At 36.9% G+C, this 13,874-nt stretch overlaps 2 protein-coding genes across 2 annotated transcripts; both read left to right on the forward strand.

Annotated features, from left to right (window-relative positions):
• Nucleotides 1-5,413: 5,413 nt before the first annotated feature.
• On the forward strand, nt 5,414-7,728 carry LOC140884483 (large ribosomal subunit protein uL13y). Its single transcript, XM_073291258.1, has 4 exons — nt 5,414-5,733; nt 6,704-6,820; nt 6,931-7,018; nt 7,399-7,728. The coding sequence occupies exons 1-4, from the start codon at nt 5,462-5,464 to the stop codon at nt 7,540-7,542; spliced, it is 621 nt and encodes a 206-aa protein (XP_073147359.1). The 5' UTR covers nt 5,414-5,461; the 3' UTR covers nt 7,543-7,728.
• A 3,390-nt stretch (nt 7,729-11,118) lies between these two features.
• LOC140870659 (uncharacterized) lies at nt 11,119-11,926 on the forward strand. Its single transcript, XM_073273070.1, has 3 exons — nt 11,119-11,225; nt 11,311-11,725; nt 11,820-11,926. The coding sequence occupies exons 2-3, from the start codon at nt 11,372-11,374 to the stop codon at nt 11,856-11,858; spliced, it is 393 nt and encodes a 130-aa protein (XP_073129171.1). The 5' UTR covers nt 11,119-11,225; nt 11,311-11,371; the 3' UTR covers nt 11,859-11,926.
• Nucleotides 11,927-13,874: the final 1,948 nt, after the last annotated feature.

Consider the following 13,874-nt stretch of genomic DNA (forward strand, 5'->3'; position numbering starts at 1 on the left):
TAGCCTTTCGAATTCCGGTGAGCGTGCGTTCAATCTCTAAATCAAGTGGTACGAGATCCTTAGACGATCGAGTGCTATGCATGCACAGCAAAAATTACCTGAAAAGCACAAAGAAAGAGAAAAAAAATCAGAATTTAATAGAATTAATAAAGTCTAATATCAAGTAAAATAACAATTTTGATATCACAAATAGTCCTAGGCAACGGTGCCAAAAACTTGACTGCTTATTTCGGTGTCTACTAGCAAGTATACTAGGTCAAGTAATAGTAAGTGGATTTAAGTCCAAGTATCGAACCCTCAGAGACTGTTATTATTAATTATCAAAATATAATTATTTCTACTTAATCTAGACTAGCAAATAAAAGTGATTTCAGGATTGTAGCTAAGAAATAAATTGTAAATAAAAGCAATTCAAATAAACCGCAGCAAGAATTTTTACGTTTATATCAATGAAGAAAATATTCGATCAAGGACACACGTAGGTACCGAAAAAATCATGCAACGAGTAGCCGACTTAGGACTCAGATTAAATCTTAAATTACTGTGAATTCTCCTAACTTGTTTAAAAGTCTATTTCTAGAACAATCAAACCTATCCAAATTTGATGAATTAATTTTCATAATTCTAATCAAATTCAAATGCATTAAGAATAATGAGAATTCAGTTTGCACCTAAAACCGCACAATAAAATCGAATACTATTTCTAGTCGATTTAACCTTGTGTTGATTAATGAAGTGATCGAAATCAATTCCTCAACTTTTGACTTTAAATCGATTAACATGCAAGTAAACAAGTGGCCAGATTATTCACAAGACAAATTTAAATATCAATAATATAAAACCAAATCTGAAAAATCCCAAACAAACATTCAAGTTTTTTACATAGATTTGTTCAGCCCAATCACGTGGCCTTGATAGAAATAAAACCTACTAATCAAGCTTTAACATAATTCACAATCAAGTTTTTCAACCCAAAACATGAATCTAAAAATCCAAAATAAAAAATAAAAAGAAAGGAAGAAGAGTAGAAGAGTAGCCACCTCTTTGATGCAAGAATATGCGTCCGGAACCCTTCATTAGATGATAAAAGAGCTATTTATATGCCCAAATCTTCAAGAGATCAAATCCTACTTGGCCAAGGAATTTCCAAAAATATGGAGTCTGCATGCCCGTCTCGCTCGAGCGGCAACAAGTCGCGCTCGTGCGAGACAACTTCTACCGCATTATTAATTTTCCACCTCGCTCGAGCGGCAAAAAGTTGCGCTAGAGAGAGCAAGACTGGAAATTTTTTTCATCTTCACTCGGTCTCGCTCGAGCAGCAGAAACTTGCGCTCGAGCGAGAGACACTCTGTCCAAATCTTCCAACTTGTTATGTATTTCCTACAAAATAAACCAAGATAGACATTATGCAGAAAAATGTATGAAATTTAACTTAAACTAATTAAAAAAATCAACATTAAAACATGAATTCATGCAAAACAACAATAAAACAACACAAAAATATGCACACAAAACACACTTATCAATCAAAAGAAACATCGTCTCGTGAAATCACATGACCAAGAAAAACAACTCGGTCAATCCAGAAGTCACACTTTCTTAACTTAGCATATAACTTCCTCTCTCTCAGTATCTGCAATACAATATGGAGATGGAAAGCGTGCTTGTCCATACTGCGAGAATTAGAGCTGTCAAACGGGCCAACCCATGGCGGAACGAGCCGGCCCACCAAAAACCCACCTTTTGGCAGGTCGATGGTGGGCCGACCCACCATCCTGGCGGGCCCGAAATCCTCAATCCAACCCAACCCAAGGTGGGTTGCGGGTTAGGCGGGCCGACCCGCGGGTTGGCTCATGACAAATAAAAATAAATAAAAAAATTATAATTAATTATAAATATCATTTCATAAATAAATATTAATAGAATTATATTAATAAAAATTTAAATTATTGATTTTATGTGTGTAAATTTTATATAAAGTACAAAAAAAATTCATAACTTTTATTAAACAATACATATATCATAATAAAAATAAAAATAAATTATTAATCCTCCAGGCCCGCGGGCCAACCCGCGCGGGTCGCGGGCATTGGTGGGTTGGCCCATCTAGGCCCACCTTTTGTTGGGTTGAAAAAATGTCAACCCAACCCATTTAAATTGTGTGGCGGGCCTAACCCAAATTGACGGCTCTAGCGAGAATATACCAAAATATCATCGATGAACACTACCACGAACTTATCCAAAAAGTCACAAAAAACCCTGCTCATCAAATCCATAAAGACAGCTGGAGCATTCGTCAATCCAAATGGCATAACTAAGAACTCGTAGTGACCATATCGTGTGAGAAATGCTGTCTTAGAGATATCCTCCTCTCTAACCCGCAACTTGTGATATCTCGATCGCTGATCAATCTTCGAGTAAACAGAAGTACCCTACAACTGATCAAACAGATCATATATCAGCGGGAGAGGATATTTATTCTTCATAGTCACCTGGTTAAGCTGTCAATAGTCTATACAAAGACGCATTGACCCATCCTTATTCTTGACAAATAAGACTGGGGCTCCCCATGGAGAAACACTCGATTGAATGTAGCCTTTATCATGAAGATCCTGTAGTTGTTTATGCAACTCTCTCATCTCGGAAGGTGCTAATCGGTACGGAGCTCTAGAAATCGGCACTGTCCCCGGAAATAACTCAATGCCAAACTCGATTTCCCTCACTGGTGGTAAACCTGGAATCTCCTCCGGAAATACATCAGGAAACTCACAGACTACAGGTATCTCCTGGATGTCTGGTCTCTTCAAGGATGCAACGATGGCGTAGATTAGGTAGCCTTCCCCGCCAAAATCTAAAGCAGACCGGGCTTTCAGAGCAGAAATCACTGGCATCGGGGGTCGCACTCCCTCTCCATAGAATTGCCATGTCTCGCCATCCTCGGGACGAAACTAAACGAACCTCTGGTAGCAATAAATTATAGATCTATAAGTAGTCAGGAGATCAATCCCAATAATGCAGTCGAAGTTATCCATGGCTAGAATCATCAGGTTAGCACTAAGATGATACCCCTCAAAATCCAAAGTGCAACCAACCACTAGACGCTTAGCTAAAACCTCGCTCCCCATCAGAGTCGATACCACTAGCAACACGTCTAAATGGATAAATGGTACGTAATCTATACCTCTTAGCAAAACGCGCTTAGATGAATGAGTGAGATGCACCAGTATCAATAAAAGACATATGCAGTAAATCCACACAAACTACAGGTACCTGCGATCATCCAGTCACTGTCATCCTCTGCGTGCTCCTAGTTCAGTGCAAATACTTGCCCCTGAACACGTGGCCGTAGGGAAGAAACCACGGGAAGAAGTCTGAGAGTGATGCCGCTGCGAATTCTGTGACTGCTGGCGCTACTGCTGAGAGGGCTGCTGCTGATACTGCGGCTGTTGTTGCTGGACAGATGCCTGAGAACCTCCGGAACCACTAGATGCTCCCATAAGAGTAGGGCAATCTCTCTTCATATGTCCCTCCTATCCACACTGGAAACATGCGCTGGTCATATGAGGACACGGGCCTGCGTGATGCTTATGCCTACACTTATGACACCGGCTTATCCTCTGGCTACCGAAACGCTGCACTCCGCCAGATCCGAAAGAAGAAGAAGAAGTTCTGCCCTGCTTCTTGAAAGAATGGGATCTCGGACCCAAAGATCTAGTCGATCTGTATGAGGAAGAAACCATGGACCTGTTCCTCCAAAGAGGGTCCTCCGCCTGGTGACAACGACTCACCAAACCCTCGTAAGTCATGTCGCTTCCCAACGCAACTAGCTGATGAATCTCAGGGTTAAGACCCTGAAGAAAGAGATCATACTTCGCCTCGGAACTACTGGCAAACTGAGGACAATAAGGGAGAAGCGCAAAGAACTTCTACTGGTACTCATCAATTGTCATCGTCCCCTGCCGCAAACTCAGCAACTCATTGGCCTTCAACGGTCGCAGGGCTGGAGGAAAGTATAGCCTCTCAAAAGCAGTCCGAAACTCGTCCCAAGTAGATGATCCTCTGGCAGCTATAAATGGTCCGGAAGTAGATCTCCACCACTTCCTGGCATTACCCTCCAGAAAAAAACCCAATGTCTCCATCTTCTGTTCCTTGGTGCACTGGAACTCTCTGAAACAATTCTCCATGCACTCTAACCAGTCTTCAGCAACTCCAGGTGCCTTACCTCCTACTAACGGCTTAGGACTCATCTGTAGGAAATGGTGCATACTGAATCTCCTTCGCTCCTCGCGGTGTCTGTGACAGTCACGTCTACGATCATCACGATCGCCCCATCGTCTGCCTCCACTGTCGTGGCTTTCATCGTAGTCTGACATCTGTCAAATAATAACAGATAATGTTTTAATCCTCTTTACTAATTCCCAGTTGCAATGCGCTCTGATACCAATAAATATAGCGAACCTACCCGGATCCACTACCTAATCATAGTAATTAGCGCATGCAGTAATTAATTAAAGCGTAAAGAGCGGATAATTTAAATACAACAAATCTAATCGGCAGAATACAATCGACGATAGTAAAAAATATATAATACTCTTATACAACCATATCGAATGTTTAGGTATCAAATTCCCTAACAACTACCTCCACTCAGGTACCAGCCTCAACCCTGCTGCGAACCACCGGGACCGTCCAGTCCCAATTCTGCCCCGCCACAAGGTATCCTAAGAACACCAAACATAAGGGCGTGAGCAACTACGCTCAATACGAAAGCAATGAAATATAAAAAAATATGAGCATGCAAATGACTTTAAAATCCTGGGTAAAACAGTCTGCTCAGGGGCGCCATATGGTATACAAAGTTATAATTTGTATATATTATAATTATAATTGTATTAGAAACAATAATATTAGTTCGACAATTAAAACTATGAATCTGTCCATACTATTTTAATATTTTGCGATGATATTAAAATTTAAAAATTCTTCATATTTAGATAATATATGTGATATATTTTTTTGAATGGTGATATGTGATATTTCAAGGTGATTTATCTAAAAAATATTTATAATTTGAATATTCGTTTAATTTTAAAAAAAATGTTCAATTGTAGAGGGAAAAGTTATGTTGAAAGAACTATGTAAGGATAACAATGTTTTCGTAATTTTAATTCTGAAGCCCATTAAATGAAAACTCAATTAAATGGGCTTAAACCGAACCTCGGACCCAGAAGATCAAATTTCCGACCAGACTTTGAAAGCTTAATCTTGCTGCCGTGTAATTTAATCACGAAACCCATTAAATAAAAGCCCAATGGAATGGGCTTAAACCGAGCTCCGAAGCCCAGAAACTCAAACCCTATGCTAATTACCGTATAAATACCACACTCCAACCACAAACCCTAATACCCAATTCGTCGTCACACTCGATTTGCCCCGCCGCCCCTAGAGTGAGAGAGAAAAAATGGTTTCGGGTTCAGGGATCTGCGCGAAGAGAGTGGTGGTGGACGCGAGGCACCACATGCTCGGCCGTCTGGCTTCAATTCTGGCCAAAGAACTCCTGAATGGGCAGAAGGTAGTCGTGGTTCGCTGCGAGGAAATCTGCCTATCGGGTGGGCTTGTGAGGCAGAAAATGAAGTACTTGAGGTTTCTCCGCAAGCGCATGAACACCAAGCCATCTCATGGGCCGATCCATTTCAGGGCTCCCTCCAAGATTTTGTGGCGGACAATCCGTGGGTATGATTTCATTCTTCTTTGTTTGTTTGCAATTTTAAGCTGTTGTTTTTGTGGTTAGGGGATTTGGTATTATGATTTATGTGAGTTTCACGGATGAAATGTGTTTGAGAGAGACGAGTGTTTTGTGTACCTAGTTGATACCTTGATACATTGAGCTGCGTGAAGATAGAGGAAGTTGAGTATTTTGGGTCAGTTTTGAAGTTCTATTGTGTAGCTTGTGTCCGCCTTGAATTGTATGTTTGGAATTTTTGGAAATTAGTTCTTTCCATGTTGAATTTTTCGTTATTAAGTTGTATATATTTCTATTTTAGTTGAACGCCAGAGAGATGATTGAGGTCCAAATATTCATAGAATTTTATGCTGTACACACTTTTGTTTAATTCTCCAGGCTTTAGCCCAATGAACATTTTGTTGGCTGAAAATTTTACTGGGATTGATATTTATTGTCTATTTCTGATATTCAGTTAATTTAATATTTTTGGTCTTTTGTTGAGCTGTCTTTTACGATTTTAGTTGCATATTATCCTATAGTTGTTATCTTAGCTAAATGTCAACGGTCATGCTAGAGTTGGGGTTATTGTTTGGTATATTTTACAACTAATCAGTAGAGATAAAAATGAATATGGTGAATTCATGTTAGCTGCTGTTTAAGTTTAGATGTCGGTATGAACTTGTTTCCCTAACAAGCAAGGCCCGTATATCCCTCGAAGTTGTATTTCGATCCTCAGTTCTTGCATTCAAGAGGTGTTATTCATCTCTTCTTTGCTTTATCTTGTACAAAAAGCGGTAGGAACTGTATTCAATTGGTATGAATCAGGTGCATTCGGCTTTACTATTACTTCAATTTATGTTTGAATTAGGTGCATTCGGCTTTATTATCACTCCAATTTATCAAACAAGGTTTTTGTCCCTGTTTATGCATTTAATGATTAATAATTAATAATTATTATTTGATTGGTTATTTATGTAGGATGATTCCGCACAAAACTAAGCGAGGAGCTGCGGCGCTCGCACGATTGAAGGTGTATGAGGGTGTACCTCCACCATATGACAAGACAAAAAGGATGGTTATTCCTGATGCTCTCAAGTGAGTCAATACACTTTCTTTCTATTTGTTTTCTGTTGTTCATTAGTTACTAAGTCAACTATATAAGTCTGTGTTGGTGTATTTCTAACTACTGTCTTTGTGTTAACCAGAGTGTTGAGGCTTCAAGCTGGTCACAAATATTGTTTGCTGGGTAGGCTCTCATCTGAGGTTGGATGGAATCATTATGATATTATCAGGGTAAGTTAAATGCTAATATGATCTATTTGTTAATCTTCTTTCCTTTTAATTTGTTGCAATATGGGTCTGTTTACAATCTATTTTTTTCCTTTGGAAGTCTTACTGTTGTAGTCAAGCTGCTCACTTCATCTTTGGCACTTCATCTTTCAACTCTTGTATGGGTGTGGTTTTAAGATTTTCTGCTTTCTCCCGATGATCCTTCAGCAATGGCACCCCTTCATCATGGACTTTTTTTTTTTTTTTTTGAATTCTCATACCCCATTTGGACAGCACAAAAAGTTTCGAATGTTTTGGTGCACTGAGAATTAATTCCTGTTGATTTTCTTGGTGGGCAATTGTTTCTTTCTGCTTTGTGAACACAATGATTTTGTTTACTATAGGAATTGGAGAAGAAGAGGAAAGACAGAGCTCAGGCAGTGTACGAGAGAAAGAAGCAGCTGACAAAACTGAGACTCAAAGCCGAGAAGGTCGCCGAAGGGAAGCTTGGTTCTCAACTAGATGTTATTGCTCCTATCAAGTACTGAGATAGCTTCGATCTAGTTCTTTCAAGTGACAATTTTGTTGAAGAATGATATTTGTCTTTTTCTATTTGTTTCTTTCAGGGTGGTGCCTTGATTTTCTTGTGTCATACTTTATTTAAGATTTTACCTTTTCGGATGGCTTGTTTCCCAATTCCTAATATGTGCAAGCGTATTTTGTGCTTTTGATTTTTTTGAGTTGTTTTGAAGGCTAATTGCCAAAAAAACGAAATACTTATCTAAAATTATTTTACGTTCAATCATAAAAGTGTAATGCTACATGTACAGTAGGGTGTTACACGTTGATTACATATTGCACTTGAAATTATATGATTATCCTACATGTATTTTTGAAAGATTTTTTTCAAATAAAGTGCAAGGATAATTATATAATAATTTCAAGTGCAATGTGTAATCCAACGTGTAACATCCTGTGTACATGTAGCATTATCCATAATAAAATACTCTGTATCGGAAGGAGTAAACGTGTCTTTTTAGTTTTCATTAGAGCTGTCAAATGAGCCAATCCATTGAGGGCGGGCCGGCCCACTAAAAATCACTTTTTGGCGGGTCGATGGTGGGCCGAAAATCCTCAACCCAACCAAAGATGGGTTGCGGGTTAGGCGGGTCGGCCCGCGGGTTGGCTCACGACTAGGGGTGGGTTTTCGGTATACTGTATAAAAAAATATTGGTATAAAAAAAATTCATACCGAAATCGATATCGAAATTTTGAAATTTTTGTATAGAAAAAATTTATACTCATACCGTATAGATATCGAAAAAAATTTTGATATACCAAAAAAATGTCTATATATCGAAAAAATTTCGGTACGGTATCCCAAAAAATCGATATTTTGGTTCGGTATCCCAGCCCTACTCACGACAAATAAAAAAATTATAATTAATTATAAATATAATTTCATAAATAAATATTAATAAAAATTTAAATTATTGATTGGGAGAATTGGAAATAAATCCTCAATCAAAATCAAAAGTTGAAGATCAGTCTCCATGTCATAACTTTTTATTCTGCACTCCCCGTTGGCCCAAAAAATTTATATCAACATCCCTGTTTCATCTTTTATCTCATTTTTTCTTTTTTATTATTATATTATTTCTTATTCCTCCACCTACTTTGTTCCCCCAATTTCACGCCTCATATCAATCCCTAGCCAACCCACTTATGCAATTTGATCTCTTTTCTTTCCTCCCAATTTCTACAATGTCCGGTCAAGAAAACTAATTTTTTTGCCACCAATTTTCTTATCCTCTAGTGAACATCAAGAACCCACCAATTTGTGACACCTACGGGAAACAATAAGAATCAGGCGACGAAGGGAAGCCAAGAAGCGAGGAAAGTGAGTTTCTTGTTATCTAATTGTTCGATTTGTCCAATATCTTATGAGATTTGTGCTTAATTAGTTTAATCAGTGTTTCGTTTCAAATCCTCTCATTTTTTTTGGTGATGATTTGTCACTTTACTTGTTGGGAATCTGTTGGTTTAATAACTTTATCTTCTTGGAGTGAAATGAATTTAAGCTTGTTTTCAAAGTTGTAATAATAACAATAATAAAACAAGAGCATGAAATGGACTAAAGTAATACAATCCATCAAAAAATCAGCCTCAAGGTCCCTGGCCAAATCATTTGAAGCTAAAATTCGTATTTAGTCCTCTCTCAGTTGTCTCAAAACAACTCCCGTTTATATTTCTCAGAAAGTATACTGCAAGTATGCATTAATCTTTATGATTCACATATAATTTTTTTTGTTGTCCTGATAATCTAGAATCGAGTTTATGACAATCATGTCAAAATATCAATATTTTTCACCTATCTTAGTGTATCAACCAGTGTCACTATCTTTATTTGGAATTGGAACGTGAAAGTCTTTTTATTTGTCGGTGAGTGCACACATGATGACGATACTGGCAGAAACTTTGGTTGAGCCTAACCCTACCTTTTATCTTGTCTCTGCCAATTTTCATTCACTGTAGTCGAGGCAAAAATCTTGAAATTTATTTAATATTTCTTGTTACAGTCATATGTTACAAAGTAAGTCAATCTGCTCATCTGTTGAGAATTGAAGATAGCTTCCGAAATTCTTCATTGGCTTAACCTTAAGGCTCAAATTTTTATTCCTAGCCTTTTCTTCCTTGAAAATGTAAGGGAATGATGAATTTGGGTGCTAGAGTGTCAGATATTCTAGCACGTTCAAGTGGTGGTGAAGCTGTTTTTTTAGATTCAGTAACTGAAATTCCCTTTTGTTGATGTTTTTAGTGTGTGAGTTGGAGAGAACTCAGTGACAGTTGAACATGATTTTGTTTTTTTATTATGTATATTGAGGTATAGTTATTGATTTTTATGTTAATTTTTGTTATGACTTATGACACACTGTTTTATTTTTTTATTTAGAAATTATTCGAAAAAAAGTAGGATTTGAGGTGAAAGCTAATACCCGGAGGCCGTATGAGGCACCAAGCCGTTGTTCTGCTTCAGTATTTCGGAATACGATGAAAGACCTTTCGCCTATAATCGAGAGAAGACAACTACAGTGGATCAAAGATTCTCCATTCTCAGAATGGTTGAAGATTCCAAACCTTAGCTTTAGTACTTTGAAGGTCGAGGCAGTGTTAAAAAGGTTTGATGTTCAGTCTTTGTCCTTCAAATTTGGAGATGGTAGTGTATCGGTTCCTTTTAAGTCGTCAGAGTTTTCCATTGTGATGGGGTTAAAATATATTGGACAGCCAGTGAATATTGATTTGTAAATGGAATCTTCCTTCGTAAATCGTTATTTTGGGGGTAATGTAAGCAAGGTGATCCGGTCAAGTATTCGTTTGAAACTTCTTGAACTAGCATGTAAGAAGAAGAAAAGAAATGTTGAGGACTTTGCGAGGATGTTTATCTTATATTTATTCAATTGTGTGATTTTTCCGATTGGAAATTATTCAACTCCACGATTTATTATGTCATATCTTGATGATCTGGATCATTTTTTTGTTTACTCGTGGGGTGATGCTGCTTACCGATTCCTTTGCGAGCAAATTGCTGCCCATATCGGTGATGGACAAGGTGAAGTGGAACGAAAGAAATACTTAGATGGTTGTTTAGTCGGGTTGATGGTTAGTATTTATTGTCCTTAATACATTAATCATCTAACATTTTCTTCTTGTTCATACTTAATCTAATAATATTTCAACGTTGGCATGGTTGTACGAGAGTGTACCTTTGTTTGCTATTCAGACAAGTTTAGGAAATTTCCCCGTGTTTTTTGTTGGGCAAAGTGCAAAATTCCTAACAATGCCGATTCTGCCGAAGAATTTTTTAACGCAATTACGAGGATGAAGGTCCTATTTGACATGTTCTTTTTATATAATATTATCCAAAATAATTATAAGGTTCTAACGTTGCAATTTTATGTTATAAATAGGTTGTTCCTGTAGTTCCATTCCCTGAAGAAAAAGTATTTGTTGAGGAGCTATTTTCTAGCGGTGTGGTACGTGAATGTAATGCGACTTTATAAATTGTGTAATTAATTGTAATGTTCTTATTGTTTGTTGATGAAATGTGTGATTGATTTATTATAGGTAATGTCAACAATGAATGCGTATGTTCTGAAAACTGATGTCACTCGTTTGGAGAAGATTGTTAGGGAACAGTCATCTGAGATTGAGAATTTGAAACGCAAATATGGTTCGAAGAATGTTGCTGGAAAAATTAGTGATCATAAAAATTCTTTTGGTAAGGATCTTGATGGTAATTTCAATGACTTATATAGTGTGCAGATTGAGACACAAGTTCCAATAAATCATGAAGATGTGAATGATGCTGCGGATGAAATGGATGGTGGAGTTGGTAAGTTAGAGGAGACGGAAGATGATAAAATGGAAATAGAAAATGAAATTGCGAAGGAAATTGAGAAGATAGTTGATGATGTGAATGTGGATTCTAGTAAAATGACCTTGAAGGACGATGAAGAAGCCTCCGGCCAAAATATTGATGACCATGTTTCAAAGTTGCTGGTTGACGAGAGCGATGCTGCAAGTGGGTTTGATCCGAAGAAGATCACAAACATGAGAAAGAAAGTAGAGCACGCTAGTAGGAAAAACAAAGAGAGTTTGATGAATGCGCCGAGAAGAACTTCAAAACAATTGAGAGAGAAATCCAGTAGTTTGGTTGGTAGTACGACAGAGGTTAGTTGTAATATATTACTTATAGTTATTTATTTTTCTTTATTTGTTATGCGACTTATATTGTTTCTGTTTTAATTTTTATGTGTTTCATTAGGATGACTACCATGTAGATCTTGATCGTATAGTTGAGTAGGTCACGTTGGACGTTGGACATGTCGTTAAGGATCCTTCGCAATTATACAAGGATCAGACAGATTTTTGTGGACATAATTTTGTGACTGAATCAGAGAGAAATGTCATTTGTTCTTTCCTGTCAAGAGAAAAATTAGAGTAAGTCGTCATGTTTATTACATTGTTATTTTAATTAGTGCACTGATTTTCTTTTGCACAGTTGCATGGTGTGGAATGACTCATACCTATTAGTGGAAGGACCTCAATTATGTGATATGCTATTTGGAAAAGATGTACGAGGAGAGATAATAGAATGCTACCTGAAAATTCTGTGTCGCTCCAATAACCATGATCTCCCCATTTATGCGGTTCAACCTTGGGTTCAGGTTATTATGAGCTATCTTTTTAGTTAATTGTATTTCATCTAGTGTTCTTTTATTTATGTACTTAAGAACTATAAAAATTGATTGTTGACAATTTAAATATTTTCGTAGCGTGATGTATTACATGTACTTGGTAAGCACTACAATAACAAACCACTTGAGGATCATCAATATGTGGACTTCCTCTCCAAGTGTACGAATAGTACTGTGGTGAAGCTACATGATCTAGAAAAGGAAGTAATGGAGATATGCAGATATGTCTTATTTCCTATTGGTGTGAGATCTCACTGGTTTTTGCTTGTGTGGAATAATAATAAAAAGGAATTTGTGGTGGGGAACTCAATAGTCCATATGACAGGACAAGTGCGAGGCAATTTGTAAGTAATTCATTATTTTACCTTCCTCATTATGTGATGCAATTAGTTTTAATATTACAATAATTCGTTTTTGTCCAAGTTGAATTTCTATTAGGATACTTGAGGATTTTCAAGGATATTGATCTTTCCAATTGCAATGTAGGATTCCCAAAGTGTAGAGTCCAAGGGCCTAATCCAGATTGTGGTGTGTTTACTTGCATATGGGCAGAGTGCTATGCTCGTGATGATCCTTTTACATGGAGTAATCAGAGTGATTGCAACATAGATGGTATAAGGGCACACGTTGCCGCAACCATCCTAAACGACGAATATGGTTTGATGGGGAAGAACTAAAGGAAATGAGAATGAAGTGAACAATTGTGTTGGTGTATTATGTACTATACTTTGATCGGATGGATAATTTTGTTGATGAAGTTGGTACTGTATTTTGGTAGAATTGATGTTTAATTTATATTTATAACTATGCTGTTGAAGTTGGATGTTTGATTTTGGTTGAATGGATATTTAATTTTGGTAGAATTGATGTTATCATAGAAAAATTAGGCGTTATTATAGTTCATTTTCAAGCAAATTGTTCTGCGTTTCTGATCACGCACCAACACCACAATATAAAACATGCATGGAAGATGTACCAAAATTAAAAGATTCTCATACCAAAATAAGAGGTTATTATACTTAATTTTCAAGTAAACATACTACGTATTGATACAAATGGTACTGCGTTTCTGAACCATGCACCAACACCACAATGTAAAACATGTATGAAAGATGTACCAAATATAACAAACTCTCATACCACAATTTGACGTTATTATACTTCATATTCAATAACATGTACTACTTATCAATACAAATGATGTTGTGTTTCTGATCACGCACCAACACCACAATATCAAACATGTATGAAGATGTACCAAATTTAACAGATTTTCATACCACAATAAGAGGTTATTATACTTCATTGTCAAGTAAACATACTACATATCAATACAAATGGTACTGCGTTTCTAACCACGTACCAACACCACAAGTTGGTATATAATCCATATGAATTTATTGTACTATATCATACATTACGTGGTACACTTTAACATAATATACAGTACAAAGCAAGAGTGATATGTGGTACCATAAACACAAGGATGTGGTACAATAAACACAAGGATAACTTGTTAAATTGTAACAAGTGGAGAAACTACAACTTAGTCTATATTATCTTATTTGATATGATTACGTGACATTTTCATTTAATACATGTACTCATTATATTCTTATTTT

The sequence above is a fragment of the Henckelia pumila genome, chromosome 1 (genome assembly GCF_033568475.1).
Source record: "Henckelia pumila isolate YLH828 chromosome 1, ASM3356847v2, whole genome shotgun sequence".
Classification (NCBI taxonomy): domain Eukaryota; kingdom Viridiplantae; phylum Streptophyta; class Magnoliopsida; order Lamiales; family Gesneriaceae; genus Henckelia; species Henckelia pumila.